Source organism: Melitaea cinxia, chromosome 4 (genome assembly GCF_905220565.1).
Source record: "Melitaea cinxia chromosome 4, ilMelCinx1.1, whole genome shotgun sequence".
Lineage (NCBI taxonomy): Eukaryota > Metazoa > Arthropoda > Insecta > Lepidoptera > Nymphalidae > Melitaea > Melitaea cinxia.
In genome coordinates this window covers 17,206,438-17,224,861 of record NC_059397.1, presented here as the reverse complement: position 1 = coordinate 17,224,861, position 18,424 = coordinate 17,206,438, and the positions used below count along the sequence as shown (strand labels likewise).

The window sequence follows — 18,424 nt, the reverse complement described above, 5'->3', positions numbered from 1 at the left end:
TATTGTTTGGTTAACTGTCATGCATGCATGCGTTAATTTGTTATCATTTGTTTATGTATGTTTTTATTTAGTAATTTATGATTTATAATTATTTTAGTGATTTTTACTGTCACCATTTTTATAAGACAATCTGAATCTCTCTCTTGTTTCAAAAGCTATCAAGCGCATATTATTTGCTAGATTTCCCACGCTTTATTATATATATGCTGAGTAATACGACATACTAATCTTGATCTAAAATAATAATTAATTAAGGATTCATATCAAAGGGATCTTTCAAAACTCATCCTCAAAAATTTTAATAAGATATTTATATGTCTACTGCCATATAATAAAGTAAGCAAAAATATTTATAATAAAGCTATTAAAAGTAAAGTAGTAGCTTCTTACAATGATATTAGACAAATCTGCAAATAGTTAACTAATAAGGCACAGCGAAGAAACTTTCACAGTTGTTAGAGTTTTGTTAAAAACTAATATTAACTTTTACCCTCAATAATTAGTTAACAGTCTTATTAGTGTACCTATTTTTGTTCTTTGGTCATCTTTATTTTTTCTCAATTCAACTTTCTTGTTTCAGATAAATTGGCAACATGGCGACGAAAGAAAAACAGCCCGTAGATAACTTCAATTCTACGTAAGTATAGTTAATTTACTAGTATGGGACACTAAGAGTAAAAACTTGTTTAAAATTCCTACATTTGGTTATATTAAATTACCTATTACCATAATTTACAGTAATCAACATTGATCATATAACATTATGCATGTTATATATTTAGATATTTAAAATATTGAAATAGATAGTTTTGCAAATCGACATCACATATAATTATTTAAAACGTATAACGTACTCGAAAATAAAATCTTAAACCTGAGATATTTATGATTACCGTATAAGAATCAAGAAAATAAACTGTTCAATTTTTTTATGTACTTAAGGAATGGCTTAAATGTTGTTGATAAACTAAAAGAACGAGATTTAATACGAATACTGCGAGATAGAACGCGTAGATTGACACAAGAAGGTTATTTATCAGTTTTGATGGCTTTATATTTTATTTTGTTATAGTGTACTGATGCCGTTATTTTAAAGGATATTTTAAAATAAGGAAACATAGATGGCGTTGTGCCATCTATTTCCTCTATGCCATCGATGCCATCTATGTTCCGAGGTTTGACATTTTTGTTACGGCTTTTAAGTTTTTAAGTGCCATCTTATGCCTAAATGCCTCTTATGAAAAAAAATCTTATGGCCATTTATTATGTCCTTCATACTACATTTTTGACTGAGGCTTACAGGCTTGACGTCCCGTTATTCAAATATAACATGCTAGAGCTATGCGATATCTTTAAAAGAAACAGCCAAATGCTAATAATATAATTACTTTAAAATTAATGAAAATAACTAAAATCACATTACTGTTTAAGATTCAAAAATTTTAAGTTTAATGTATATTATATTATTTGCCAGAAATATTAAAATAATCAGAAATTTCAAAAAAGTTCAATAAAAAATAACCTCAGTCTCCTTTGAATTCAGTTTATGTATTATTTGATTATTATTATTTTTATTGTTTGCTAACTTGTTTTTGATACTTAAAAAATTAAAACACCGAGAAAAAAATCGACAATTATGTCCCTAATAGGACAAAAATCTTAACTAGTTTCCAAAGAAATGAATTTAAGCTTCTTGTCCAATGGATTCGATCCGACTTACCTAAGATTCTCTATAATATATATATATATATATATTATAGAGAATCTATATATATATATATATATATGCTTAAAAATGTGCTAAACTTTCAACAGCTATCAATTGTTGATAATCTGATTTATATAGTTCTATATATAAGATGTTATTATAGTATTTACATTAGCTAATTTGGTTACAGTATCTCGAAGATTTTTATCATTTAATTTAATTTAAAATTATCCAAATTTTGGTGATTTCTGAAAGCCTCCAACAAAATTTGTAACAGTCGTTTTGTAAGTGACTATAATGGTTATCGTATAAATAAAGTATGATATTTGGACTTCTTGTAATGATAGATGGATAAATACTCAGAAAATAAACTCAGTGATGAACAATATATTTTTTTAATATTGAGTCAAAATCTTCACAGTAATCTTATCGATGATAAAAAAAATGACAAATAAATGTCTGCCTATGTACTTTCACCTAAATGACACTTAGGTGATATGACGTGAGCATTTGATATCTTAGGTTTCGATTACAACAACACCGTTAACCATTTGGAAAAGTTCCATCGAGATATTTTACTGCCTGATAGTTTTATAATATTTTAAAATAAATAGGCTAAAGACAGGTGATGAGTGACTTCGGATTCTTTGTTAAAACAAAAAAAAAATCTTCACCTTTTATATTAGTAAATCTGTATGTCCGTGTAAATATATTACCTATAAAATTTGTATATTTTTAGGTATATATATTTAGATATATATGTTATTAATATTTTTGTAGAATTGTATTTAGTGATTATGTGTTATAACGTCGTCGAACGAAAAACCGAAAAATTGCGCATCCAAAAAACTTAATATTAAACCGCGATAAAATCCGAAAAAGTTGTTTCATTATAAAGTAGTGATTGTGTGTCTTCTTTCAGTAATTTTATTCAGTAAATTAAATAAAAACTCAACTATGATCATTGTATTTACTTATTTATATATATAAAAATATAAGATTATAAGGAAACAGGTAAATTGAAACATCACATTGCAAAACAAAGGAAAGCAATATTTAATCAGATTGCTTAAGAAACTTAAGATGAAAATTATTATGTCGGAAAGAAAAGTCCGGAGTAATATAATTATATTAAGCCAATATATTTATTATAGTAATAAATTCAAATAAATTATAAAGAATGAAGTAGGAATAACAATTGGGGGAAACCGGGATGTTTTCACGAGCTTGGGGAGGCTTTTGTCCACCAGTGGACTGGGACAGGCTGAAGCAAGTTAGTTATAGATAATTGAATCTAAAGATTCTCTAAATTTCCTACAAATGAGCATGTAATTTCTCATCTAGAATTCAATACAAATACCTGTATACATGCTTTATTATACACTAAACGATGACATTGTAGTATCGAAAAGAAAAAAACGTGACAACGGAAAAAAAAAGAAAAGAATGAAAAACAGAAATATGAAGAGTATTTGTTACTTTCTTTTGTTTTTGACGGCCTTCAACAGTGTAGAAAGGGTATAAAAGAATTTGCCGATTCCCATACGATTAAAAGAAATTTGGTTCTCAATACACGACACGAGAATTTAATATATAAGATTAGTTTATACTACTATAAGTAGAACGTTGGTGGAATTTAAGTTTCTAAAATTCCCCCGAATCGTGCAAGTTTCATTATGATATCTTTTTTTTATATATCTAGGCAGCGCTCTTAATCGCGTACCATCAAGTGAGCGGAACGCTTGTTTGCAAACCTATTTATACTACAAAAAAATACTTATATAATTATATCCTCGTAAGTTACAATCAAAATTTAGGTTCCTATAGATTACGATCTGCATACAAAAATTAGTTTTAGTAGATGTGGTCCAAGACATTAATCTTTTTCCGCAGTCGTCTATTACTGTGAGCGCGATAATTTTTTATTTGAAAATGACACATTGAGATTATTAAGATTAAGGAACTGTTAGGGATAAGTAAAATTTATGTAATTTGCATTAACTGTGTGGCTACGGTAGTAAAGAATATAGCCACTCCCTATCTTCCTGTGGGTGTCGTAAGAGGCGACTAAGGGATAACACAGTTCCACTTCCACCTTAGAACTTAAAAAGCCAACCGTTGGCGGCATAACCACCCAACTGCTGGCTTTGAAATACACAGGCCGAAGACGGGGCGGCAGCGTCTTCGGTGCGACAAAGCCAGCCCTGCGGTCACCAAACCGTTTGCCCAGCGTGGTGACAATGGGCAAACCACATGAGTTCACACCATTTTTGGTGCGAACATGTGGAGGCCTATGTCCAGCAGTGGACTGCGATAGGCTTAAGTAACGGTGATGATGATAATGGTGTAATTTGCACAAATGTGAACTTGTTATTGAATATTTGAAACGGGAAAACTACTATATCTATCATTGGTTATGCCATGGCGGTAGTTTGCAAACATACCGAGGTAAAATCCTCTTGACAATTAAAGTTTAAAAAGTATTTGACCTTACGCTTACGCTTCAGCCTGAAATATACTGGGCATAGGCTTAATCCACCACGCTGCTCCAATGCGGGTTGGCGGTATTTGACCTTAATATGAATTTATTTATGTATAAAGCAACGCATCGAGCTTTAATACTGACGATTTCGGTCTATAGAATTTGCTGTTCAAATTATTTTTCAGCTTTTATTTAATTTTTATTTATAAAAAAAATCTCTACTAACTTTTATGTAAATAAATTCGAACTAAAATATTTACTATTGTGGGTTTCTACGGGTCTTTATCGATTTATTATGAATGTTGCCTTTTTAACTTTTAATTATTCCTTGTGCGTAGAAATGTAAAAGTAAATTATGTTGAAGTATTTTTGAAATATTTTGTTATGTAATTTTATTGTAACTTTGAGTTTTGTAAGAACAAATGGGGGTAAGAAAACTTAAGCCTTACAAAAAAAGCCTTGAACAATATCGTAATATTTTAAGTTTCTTTTGTTTAAGCAAGTCATCCGCTTCTCTTACTTCACCACAATTTGTAATCATCAATGACCTTGAACAGCGGTTTTTCTATTGACCTTGATCAGTTCCATATTATGTCCATCACTGGAGCGGAACTATTCCATGAATGCATTTGCCAATGAGAAAATCAACTTATTTTCTATTGAGGTTCCGCTTGAGTTATTGTTCATTCAACGAAATCAGTTTCACCATGAGGAAATTAATTTTGTCGATATTCATCGATTATATTCACTCCCATGATCACTGAGAAAACGATAAACTAATAGAATTTGTATGAAAAGTGATTTATTCTTTTGTATATAAAAGATAACAATCTTAAATTTAATAAGATCAAAATATGTTACTCCCAAGAAGACTTTTATTTTTATTTTGAATTTTCAGGATACGATAATTATCATGGATAAGGATATGTATATAAATCTCTTAATATTAAATAAATCTAAATCAAAATATTCTTTATACTAGTAAGACATTTATAATAATGAAACAATCATAGACTACGAAAAACTAAAGACTAAAATTATGTATCCTGTTATGAAAAAGCAAAATCGTAAAAAACTAACTAACATGTTGTTTATTACTGAATGATCAAGTTGATTTCGAGTGACGTAATGTGACACTCAAGTCTTATTTGAAAATTAACGAATTGCCTATACGTCTATATATTTATTCTACTCTATATTTTTCTACTTTCTTCTGTTCTACGCTTCAACCTGTAATATCCCACTACCGGGATAGGCCTCTTTCCCCATGTCGGAGAAGGATCAGAGCTTAATCCACCACGCTGCTCTAATGCGGGTTGGCAGATATATTCCCTACTATGAGTAACGATCGCTATCAGGTGTACATGATAACAACCGGGACCGACGGCTTAACGTGCTCTCCGAGGCACGGTGGGGAGACCCACAAGGACTGCACAAACACCCAGACCACGGCAAACACCTGTATGGGTAATACAAATGTTTGTCATCTACGGGAATTGAACCCGCAACCGCCAGCGCAACAGGTACAATCCATGGCTGTAACCATTGCGCCAACGCGGCGTCTATTCTAATATTGTGTCCTCTGTTCTAATATTGCTTAATCTTCAATTATATATTTTATATATATAAGTACACTTCAAAAGCATGTTTAAATTGTCATTTTAAATATAATATTAGTCCTACATCCATTAAATTTGGTTAATGCAAAAGCTATCATAGAATACATATAAATACATTCATAAATGTAAAGTTTGTTGATACGAAACGGCAAATAAAAAGAAAAATACAAACTACGATTAAAAAAATACGCTTCAGCCTGTAAAAAAATACTCCACCCAAAACGGTACCTATTAAATAAGATTTTAATATCAATCTCTCAAATACTAATGACAACCTTCCAAAAATAATCTGATACTAGTCAGTTTACTTATATTAGTAAATGTATAATTAATACAAATGTACTTTCGCTAAGAAGTGCTACTAATGTTTATTGATTATGATAAAACGGTATGTTTAATAATTATGGTGTAACGTATTCGGAATAAAATTCGTCTCATATTATAATTAAAGTATTATTAAACACATACCAGTGTTCACAACACAGCCACTATCCACCATTTCTTTTTCTTTTTCGTCATCGAATTTCATTTTATATACGGCGTATTCCTATTCAAAATTGTGACTCTGAATGTTTTATTTTAATAATTGAATTCAGGTCCCCTTGCCCTATTTTACCTCCTGCTGTTACAGTAAAAGGTATTTATTGGTTGAGTTAGAATCAAAATTTCTTGAGCTTTATTTTAGTTTTTGTATTTACTACTATTAATTAAAGGTAAATACTAAAATCATCTTAGAATATTTTATATATAAAATCCTCATGTCACAATTTTAGTTACAATACTCCTCCGAAACGGATGGACTGATTTTTATGAAATATTGTGTGCATATCGGGTAGGTCTGAGTATCGGTCAACACCTATTTTTTATACCCCTAAGTTATAAGGCGGGGTATTAAGGGGTTAATACCATATGTGGCAAAACGACGTTTGCTGGGTCAGCTATTTTAACTATAAAAATGCCTATAAAAAGTGTTATCAGTTATCTATATAGTCATAGAGAGTTGTTATCGTAATGATTAATTGATTTAATCAGTCATTATCCTATAACTAAGAAAATATTTCGTGTAACGTATTTTTATTTATCCATTGTTATGTAAATTACAGTTAATTAATCAGTTATTATTTTAGTTCAATGCTACCGATCTTGCGCTGAGGTTACGTTGAAGCAAATATGATTTAGTTTTAGCGATGGAATAAAGTATTGTAACCAAATGCACTTTATAATTCACTTGCCAACTATTGCGTAATTTTTTTTTTTGCTTTGCTGTCCTACAAATATGCCGTGTGGTGTCGGTCGAGTAGAATAGCACCACCCCCTTTCTTCGTCGGTCGTAAAAGGCGACCGAGGGATAAACCTGGCTTAAAATCATCAGGAGTCACCTGGAGAGGGAAAACTTGATTTGAAACCCGGAATGGGTTCTCCGTCAAGCATTCGTGGCATAGCTCTAAAATGCGAAAGACTCCTGCAGCCGAATTGGCTCCACACGTATCGACTCGTTATTCCTGTGGGCCTAGCCAGTGAGGTCGTGAGGGTGGCGCAGAACTTAGGCAGCTCTGCGTTTTCTAAGTGTCCTAGGCGACACAGTGTCTGTCTGACACTGTCTAAATCGTCTGCAACAGACGGAATAAGGCCAATGAAATGTCCTATGAAGCTGTTCTGCTCTATCTTTACAATATATATTAAGAAAGTAGACGATATAAATAAATAACAAGGTCTTCACGTGAATGTTTGTGATTTTTGCTTCTATATAATATATGTTATGAGGATTTATCTCTCTCTGTAAGGTTGTAATTATTACGAATTTTATTCTGTCGTAACTGTTAAATAATAAGTATTTATTTATTTATATATTTATATAACACTTTATTGTACACCAAACAAGAAATAAAATAAATAAGCTACATTAACAATAATTCATAGAAAAACGTACAAAAGGCCGTCTTATTGCTAAAAAGCAATCTCCTCCAGGCAACCTCAGGGCAAAGGAGATGATATATTGAAGGTGTAGGTATACAGTTTCATGTTCTGAAAAATAATGTGAAACAACTCAATTAATATACATACATACATGTATAGATAGATGTAAGAAGTTTTTAAACAAGATTAATAGTGACAAAAGGAGATAATCATAAGACTGGAAGCCTAAAGCTAAGGATTAAATCCCTTTCATTCAAGTACAAAAGTGTGTGAAAAGTTCGGGGTTGGCGTGTAATATAAGTAGTAAAATATTCCTATTGTAACTTTTTACGTATAACATAATATAATACAACCCTCACAATGACTGATATATATATATATATATATATATATATATATATATATATATATATATATATATATATATATATATATATATATACATATATATATATATATATACATATATATATATATATATATATATATATATATATATATATACATATATATATATATATATTTATTTTTTAATAAAATGCGGTTTATTTTCTTTACTAATTTTTAAGCTTTTTGGACAAAAATAACTTAGATAGAACTGAGATAAAAATATAAATTTATAATAATTATAATACGTTTTCATCTTAAACTACATAAAAGCTTGTTTTATTTTATCAGGCACATTAATTATTTTGTATTGTTCTTTTTCTTTGCAAATTGATAAAATGTCGTATTTATACAAGTGTAAAATTTTCCTGCTGTAACGTCACCTTCACGTGTATTTGTACCTTTGCATTATTAATTGTTTCAATTAAAAGGGACTTACCGCAGACTTCCAGACGTAATAGTCACTGTACCAACGACCCTGTGTCTTTGAAATATTGGAGATCTCACAATAATAACCGTGGTAAAACATATAATGAAAGCGGCAATACTGACTGAATGAATTTAACAAAATTGTCATTGTTCAGATCGCAGATTTATAAAATAAAACCTAAAATAAAAGTAGCCTAAGTTACTCCTTATGAATTATCTACCAGTAAAAGTCCCGTTGAAATCGTTCCAGTCATTTCAGAAATTATCAGGAACAAACAGACAGACAGGCAGACAAAAATTGTAAAAAATCATATTTTGGTATATGTACCGTGGTATATGTACAACATTCATTTTATTTAATGTAATTTATTACATTACAGAGCGAATTTGACAAGTAATGCTGGCTTCCAATCTACACTGAGCATTGATTCAAAGGATGTCATCGGAACTGATAAGGCGTACAACCCTTTTGAACACAGACATGTCGAACATCCGAATTCGTAAGTAAACAAATATTATCAAAATATTTCGAAATCGAAATTATTGTACTTTTGTTACAATTCACAACTTAATCTGAACTTAAATTACAGATAGTTGCGATAAATCATATCCGCGTGGATCATCGAATCTCCTGACAAGAAACGATCCAGCCCAGTATAAATTTAGTCTTACTATGCACGTTTTCAGTCAGTTCAGCCTATCGCAGTCCTGTGTCGCCAAAAATGGCGTGAACTCATGTGTGTTGCCCATAGTCACCACGCTGGGCAGGCGGGTTGGTGACCGCAGGGCTGGCTTTGTCGCACCGAAGACGCTGCTGCCCGTCTTCGACCTATGATTTTAAAAGCCAGCAGTTGAATGGTTATCCCGCCATAGGTTGGCTTTAACAATTCCAAGGTGGTTGTGGAACTGTGTTATCCCTTGGTCGTCTCTTACGATATCCACGGGAAGAGAGCTATATAGCTTATATTCTTTACTGTCGTAACCACACAGTTACTACCACAAAATTATATACAAATTAAAATATAGGATAGTTACAACTTCTCATACTTATTTATACGTCAAGATAATATTATAAATTTTAATTGTTGTATTATGGTCTATGCAATTATGCCTTAAACAATACTTTGTTGAGTATGATTGATGTATGTGTGGCCGTTTGTTTCTGAGAGATGCTTATTTCAATGTTTATTAACAAATAATACAGTGTAGTTACAACTTCTCAGACTTATTTATACAATAATATATTATTCATCGTAATCATCATAAAGGTCTAAGGTCAATTCAATGATAATTACTCATAAATAGGGACGCTTTAATTATTGTTAAGCTCCTACTCCACGAAATTTTCCATGTAATTAACGGTATTGTTGTATCTATTAACTGTTTCAAGGTACTTAAACATTTACAATTGATTTTAAGTGCTTAAGACATTGATTGAACCAAAATATTAAATAAATTTTACTTAGTTTAGAGACCAGCCCTGTTCGGTAAAATTTTGCAAATAATTTAGACACAAAGGCAATTTTGTCCGTTCGAGGAAAATACTAAAGCTTACACTGCGCCTTGTATACGTCTTTAATGTATAGTGTGTCTTGTATTAAATATATACATCTTTGAATCAAGGAGAGGTAGCAGTTTCTAAGGAAAATTGTTCATGGCCAAATAAAATATATATTGTTTAGCAACAATTTGCAAAAATTATGTATCTTCATTGATTAAATTCTCAAGGATTTTTTAATTATACTACACTATTTTAACTATGCCCTAACGACTCGACTCAACCTTTACCTGCAAAATTTAACGGTCGGTTTTTAGGTCGATTTAGGTTCGGAATTTAGACCATAAGAAACATTTTAAGCCTAATTATTTAAATATTTTTATCGTTACAGAACATTTGGTTCCATTTTGCATCTTTTGAAAGCATGTCTCGGGTCTGGAATCCTTGCGATGCCAGCAGCTTTTAAGAATTCAGGTCTTGCTATTGGAGTTATTGGTACACTGTTTGCTGGTTTGATTTGCACGCACACGGTTCATTTGGTTGTGAGTATTAAATCTTAATTATTATGAAAGGAGCAAATAGGTCACTTGATCTAAGAACCGGTATAGCACCACAAGCCAGACTGTTTGGGATAATGCTGCTCTTTTAGCCTTTATCCAAACCGCCACCTTGGATATGAGATAGTATAATATACTGTGTTTACTCGCAAATGAAAAAAAACGACTACAATTAAATCGACAAGTAATACAACGTAAGTAGACGAAAAAAAAAAAAATCAACAAAGCACTAGTCGTCACTACGATTTTCGAGGGTTTCCCTCGATTTCTCTAGGATTTCATCATCACTGCCTGGTTTTCTTATCATGATACCATACTTGGGATATCTTCCTTGGGTTTCTTTCCAACAAAAAAATAATTATCAAAATCGAAAAGGTCGAGAAGTCGGTTAAAAATATAAGACTCGGTATAATATTTCTTTACCCATGTTTTTGAGACTAGTTCCTTCAATTGAACAAGCTGAAGGGGGAGTCCCGTTTAATTCAAATAGCTGATGTTTGTTTTAAAATAGTCGCATAATCGCAAACTATCTCAATGGCTATTTAAATAAGAAAATTTATACGTTAAAAAAATTGTTGTAGTATTAAGTATTTATAGACATGAAATAATTTTCAGGTTAAAACCTCTCAAGAAATTTGCGTTGTAGCTAAGAAACCATCAATGGGTTTCGCTGAAACATGTGGAGCTGCATTTACTTACGGTCCTAAAGGCGTCCGACGCTGGGGAGGATTTGTCAAGTAAGTTAAATAACTTCATTCCCTTGAGATAGGGCACAGTAGGAAATATCCTGCTCAAATCTGGAGCAGCCCGACTGGAAAAGTAAACCAACCTTACAGAAGATCAAGCTAAATAGCACTGTTCTCAAGCAGTGATCTATTTTTTGTAAACCGACCGATAGCGGGATAACCATCCAACTGTTGGCTTTGAAATACACAGGCTAAAGACGGGCAGCAGTGTTTTCGGTGCGACAAAGCCAGCTCTGCGGTCACCAACCCGCCTGCCCAGCATGATGACTATGGGCAAAACACATGCATTCGCATTATTTTTGACGCGAACTTATGGAGGCCTATGTCCAGCAGTGGACTGCGATAGGCTGAAGTTGTCGTACCGTACCGTAATCGCTTACCATCAGGTGAACCATACGCTTATTTGCCGACCAAGTTGTATAAAACTTATAAAAGTTTTGTTTATAGATTATAGATAATTATTACTTTCTAAATTTAATATGCATAAAATTTTACGCTCACCTTTATTTGTTTGCAGAACTCTGATGGATTACTCCATGCTTGTGACATATATAAGCGTACTTTGTGTGTACATTGTGTTCATAGCTTCGTCTTTTAAAGGGGTGAGAAATATAATTATAATAATTAATACTCTTTATTGTACTTGTGTGTTTGTTTATCATAATAAGATATCCCTTAACAGAGGATTTAATTGGAATTGAAGTCAATGGTCAAAAATCAAAATCAAAATCAAAAACAGCTTTATTCAAATAGGCGCCAAGAGCACTTTCGCATCGTCGTTTTACAAAATAAAACTTTAACAATAAATTATTATTTTTGTAAAAGTAAAGCTACCACTGATTCGGAATGTTGATTCTGCAGAGAAGAATCGGCAAGGAACTCCGCAATTACTCTTTTGAAAAATAATATATAAACTGTGTTTTAGTACAAAATTAGTAACATGTTGCATAAAATACAGCGTGTTTTACTTACTATCGTCTTTTCTTACATCTTTATCAACTATGTAATCCTGCACCGAATAATGAGTCTAAGGTGCTTATTTATTTACGGGAATTCTTAAGTGTTGACTAACAACATCTTTACTTGTGCCTGAACATCGTTTTTTTTTTTTTTTTTTGTATTAAAATAAAATTAAGCTGATAGAAAAATTTATTTGTCTTCACGACTTTTCAACATAATATTTTGAGTTCTTAAATTTTTAATTTATTTATAGAATAGATAACAACCTAATTGATGGTAATCGTAAATCGTCGACGGTAAACGGACATTTTATATCAAAAATTGTACCTATGTGATAATATTGTTACGAATGCAGACATAACTCACTACATAAGTAATCATAATTTCAAGTCAAGATTCTATGAGTAATTTGTGTTAGGTATTAAACTTACGTGTTTTTTATTCTATGTCAGCACGTAGAAAGGGGAGCCTTAGTCAATTTTTGTATTTTACTGAGTTAATAATTCATTGTGTGATTTAAGGTGAATTAGCTTGAATTATTTTATATTTTATTTTAGGCTTTAACAACATATTTTTAGTAAAGAAGCAATGGTTATATATGAATATATAAATATATATATAATATATATATATAAATATATATATATATATATATATATAATTTCCAGGTCGTGGATGTATATCTACCAAACTACGACATTTCAGTACGGATGTATTGTTTAATGGCGTTGATTCCGCTTATATTGATTTGTCAGATAAGGAATTTAAAATACTTGGTGCCGTTTTCAGCGATTGCCAATTTTCTCATTATAATTGTATTCGCTGTGACGATGTACTATATGTTCGTTGATTTACCACCTTTGAGCGAAAGAGAGGCTGTCGCTAGTGTCACACAATGGCCGCTTTTCGTAAGGTGAATGTTTTGTCTCAATTTATTTTTACCTATGCATATATACCACCGTATGGCGAAATAAATGTTTTCATTTCATTTCATTTCATAATTATGTTTGTGAATTAAATTATTCTTTCAACTTACATTCCAAAGAGAAATATTACCAGCACTGTTTCTTATTTTCTTATTATTATGATTAATTATTATAAAAATAAAAATAAAAGAGTTATTGACATATAAAATAATTCACAGTAAAAAAAAATCTAACAAAACGTGCCTAATTGTTTCATAAATATGACAACTCGTAATATTTATTTTTCAGCACAGTGATATTCGCCATGGAAGGCATCGGCGTTGTAATGCCAGTTGAGAATGAAATGGCTAAACCTCAACAATTTTTGGGCTGTCCTGGAGTATTAAATATATCAATGTTCATTGTGATCACTTTGTATGGTGTTTTTGGATTCTTCGGATACGTACAATTTGGTGATGCCGTCCAAGGAAGTGTAACATTAAACCTACCACAAGACAAATGGTATGTGATAAGCTTCTTTAAGAATTCTACATAAATGAAAACTACTTTCTTAATGAGAGATTAAATTTTTACCACCCTGAGCGCCTAATTAAAGGTTAAAATTATTCAAAAGTTAAAACTATCGAAAAATAATTGAATTGTTTTATGTATTAAATAGATTTTACTGTATTTTCACATAAAGTCATCCAATCAGATCTTGAATTCATATTTTACTTTCATTTTAATAAGATAATTTTAGTAACTGTTTGCTTTGCTTTGTTAAATCAAACTATCAATGTGATAGAAATAAAACTTTTAAAATAATAATAATATGAATTTAAGTTATTTGAAAAATTATAAGGAACACATGACACTGGAACAAGGGATATCTGATTATGATGACAATACAATACAATACAAATATACTTTATTGTACAACCAAAAACAATACAAGTAACATAAAAGAAAAAGAAACAAGCGAGAAATAATAATAATATTAATAATAACAAAAAAAAGGAATGTACAAAAGGCGGTCTTATCGCTAAGGAGCGATCTCTTCCAGACAACCTTTAGAAAAAGGACATGAAAAAGAATAAAGCGGCATAGAGGTGTACTTTAAAATAATATATGTAAACACATATATAACTATACATACACTTAAATAGATATATGTAATTACAGGCATGAAACTACATATAAGAGTACATACATAAACATACATATACATACATATATACATACATACAATATAAACAACTAATAGATATTATGAATATAAACGACCGAGTACAAGAGAAATATAAATCAGTAATATGCATATATATATGCACTAAATCAGTAACGATATTATAGCAACTTTAAGTAATGGTCTTTCAAATGGTTCTTAAATGACTGTAATGATGGTGCACGCCGTATACTTACGGGTAAAGAATTTCACAGTCGGGCCGCTTGGACAGAGAATGAGTTAGAGTAAAAAGAAAAAGAATGAGATGGAATTTTAAGAAGGAGGTTACTATCAGAGCGGAGAGACCGATCGTGAGAATTCGATAATAATTCAAAGCGTTCTTTTAAGTAACAAGGCGTCTTCGGATTGAACAGTGAACAGTAGAGAAGCGATAGAGAGTGAGTATTTCGGCGGAATCTAATTGGGAGCCACCCGAGATGCTTTCGAAAATCAGAGATGTGGTCATATTTCCTTATCCCAAAAATAAACCGAATAGAGAGATTTTGAATACGTTCGAGTTTATTAAGTTGGTCTTCCCTTAGGTCAAGATAACAGGTGTCGGCATAATCAAGGATAGGTAGAAGGATCGTTTTTGCTAACACAATCTTTGTGGGGATAGGTAAAATATTTCGTAACCCGCGCAAAGAAATGATCGCACAAAACATCTTACGGCTTAGTTCCTTTACTTGTGAATTCCAAGCTAAATTTCGGTCAAAAATGACGCCTAAATTTTTCACTTCTGTACTGTAAGGAATGATATTGTTGATGTTGTTGTTGATGACATGATATTATCATATACTATAACTTTACATTTCTCTAAATTTTAATACAATCATACTCACATTATTATTTTTTTTAATCTTTATAAAATTAAGATCGTTTATTAATTAGAGATTTACAACAGTATATAAAATATGTACGATTTTTATTTTTGTGTTACCCACAATTAGGAATTCTAAACATTTTTGAATATCATATCAAAAATTGACCGCTCCAGCGGGATTCGAACCCGCGTCTTCGACATACCGTGTCGACGCTCTAGCCAATTAAGCTATGGAACGATATACTCGCTAGAGCGAAACTTTTGACATGATGATTTTTACTTTCGGTTTAAGCGAACGTCGCGTCGAAGACGCGGGTTCGAATCCCGCTGGAGCGGTCAATTTTTGATATGATATTCAAAAATGTTTAGAATTCCTAATTGTGGGTAACACAAAAATAAAAATCGTACATATTAAAAATAGCATGGTGTCGTCTCCTGTCAAAGATTTTCATTGTAATATGAAACTTTGAATAGTTACGAGTCTCTGTAAAGAACTCACTATAGACGGCGCCACGGTTCGCTTAAACCGAAAGTAAAAATCATCATGTCAAAAGTTTCGCTCTAGCGAGTATATCGTTCCATAGCTTAATTGGCTAGAGCGTCGACACGGTATGTCGAAGACGCGGGTTCGAATCCCGCTGGAGCGGTCAATTTTTGATATGATATTCAAAAATGTTTAGTATATAAAATTTCATACAATTTCTATGCTTAGTTCCTATATATAATATCATAAATATCATACATAAACCTAAACACAGGAAAATCCCTTAACGAGATTATTATAGTTTAAAATTTAACAGGAATATCATAAATATAACATTACTTTTCAGGATTGCCCAAGCTGCTAAACTTTTAATGGCATTGGTCATGTATTTTTCCTTTGCTCTTCAGTTCTACGTGCCAATGGAAATGATAAACCGACTTCTACAAAAGAGGTCCTCAAAAAGATTTGAAAATCTTATTCAAGTCAGCATAAGGACGGTTCTTGTAACAATTACTGGTGAGTGTCCGAAGACAGTTCTGTCAATAATTCGTTAGAAATGATTTGGAATTGATTTAAGACTTATTTTTTGATCCATCCTCAGACTGTATATTTCTTAAATCTCATACACACACTAAGTGGATCTACATAGTTTCACTCGCTAATATCGATAAGATTCAACGTTTAAATAATGTACTGTTACGGTATACTTGTATAAATATTTATTATTACTCTAAAAAGTTGTTGATGGCCAGAAGTAATCTAATAACAGGAGATCCGAACTAGTAACGAACTTCACCCATTTGCAAGTGAAAATTATTATATTACTCATTATCATCATTATCACTTCAGCCTATCGCAGTCCACTGCTGGACCTGAACACTAACCCATCTGCCCAGCATGGTGACTGTGGGCAAAGCACGTGAGTTTGCGCCATTTTTGGTGCGATCTTGAGGAGGCCTATGTCCAGCAATAGACTGACATAGGCTCAAATGATTATGATGATGAATGATATTTTTAACATACAAAAAAATACAATTATTTAATTTTTGTCTATTAAGCAAATGGGTGAAAAAGCTCGTTTATTTCGTATCTTAGTTTAAAAAAGTTTTTATTTAAAAACTATTTTTTATATTAGTATAGATAGATCTACTAATTTTTTCCAGTTGCTGTTGCGGTAGCTTTCCCTAACTTGGAGCTGGTCATCAGTTTAGTCGGTGCTATTTTCTTTTCGAATCTTGGTCTTCTGGTTCCTGCTGTAATCAACACTGTTTATCTTTGGGATAAAGATTTGGGCAAATTTAACTACGTTGTTATTAAAAACTCTATAATTGTAATAATATCGATCATTGCTCTCGTATCTGGTTCTTATGCATCTATACTTGGTATGATTAATGAATCTAGTCACGAAAGTTCAAATTCAACTTTAACATAAAAATTAATTTTATATATTTGTAGAGAATATTTCTAGAAAATTTAAGTACTTAAATGTTTGATACAGAAAATTAGATTGCAGTCAAAATTTTCTGTTGAAGTTGTGTTATTTATTTTTAATATAAAATGAACAGTAGATGTAAGTGTTCGTTTTCGAATATTATAAGTGTAGTTTAAGTAGATTTTTAATTAATATGTATTTAAATAGCTGTCAATGTCAGTCAATGTCAAGTGTGATAAATTCTGTAGGTACAAAAAATGCTTTATCTTATTTATTTCAAGAATCGATAATACTTAATGTATGTAAAAAAATATTAGATTTTATAATATACAATAGTAAATAAAATAAAGGTTTTTTTGTTACACTATATTTCTTTGTAAAAAAGTATAACTGCTTTGAATAAATAAGTACAAAATAAAAGATAATATAAACAAGCGTTTTTACAAGTATTCAAATTGACACTGTTGATTCTACGGGACTTGCCACGATTGTCATTTTGAAACTTCCGATGTTACGCCGACGTTGCAGACGACATGCTCACGGGTGACTGTAGAGCTGCTAATTAGATGTTCTGACATTCTACTTCTAACTCATCGGAGTTTTCAATATGACAAGCGCGGTAAGTCCCATAAAGTCAAAAGTGGCCATAGTGACAGTGAAATAAATAACGAGAGACTTGGAGTTTAATTCTTAAAAATTGATTTTCATTCATCGGTACGAAAAAAATATGAGGAGTTAAAGCTACAGAAGGAATGACCTCGTTACGTTTCTACTATCGCCATCTATCGGAACTTAATAAGGTTTCGATAGACGACGACAACGACAACGAATGTAACGGGTTCCGATTCCTATTGATTCCCTATTGGGTTCCGATAGATGAAATTATTCAATAAATTTATTTACCATTTGGTATGGTATTAATCTTTTCTTAGACTAATAAGCCTTTTTGTGCCTATTTAGACAATCGATCTGAAGGAGTAAACTCCAGTCGTACGTCGGAGCACACTTTTTGTCGATGTACAACTGTAATGTATTATTTTAAGAGAAAAAAATAATAATTTATATAAGACTTGCAGTTTTATTTACGAAACTATAATTTTCATTAAAATCTGCGTATTTACAAGACTTAAAATTTCTTAAAATTTAATTTCTCTCTATCGATTTTTTTTTAACGCGCGACAGTAACGCCCTATACTCATAAGCTAAAGCTAGGCTAGCTCAGTCGGAAGAACATGAGACTCTTAATCTCAGG

At 31.4% G+C, this 18,424-nt stretch overlaps 1 protein-coding gene across 1 annotated transcript; it reads left to right on the top strand.

Annotated features, from left to right (window-relative positions):
* Positions 1 to 593: 593 nt before the first annotated feature.
* Positions 594 to 17,198, top strand: LOC123669964 (proton-coupled amino acid transporter-like protein pathetic). Its single transcript, XM_045603473.1, has 9 exons — positions 594 to 637; positions 8,923 to 9,042; positions 10,432 to 10,582; positions 11,213 to 11,334; positions 11,861 to 11,945; positions 12,972 to 13,216; positions 13,518 to 13,730; positions 16,087 to 16,256; positions 16,904 to 17,198. Exons 1-9 carry the CDS (start codon positions 594 to 596, stop codon positions 17,170 to 17,172), a joined length of 1,419 nt encoding a protein of 472 aa, XP_045459429.1. The 3' UTR covers positions 17,173 to 17,198.
* The last annotated feature ends 1,226 nt before the right edge of the window (positions 17,199 to 18,424 follow it).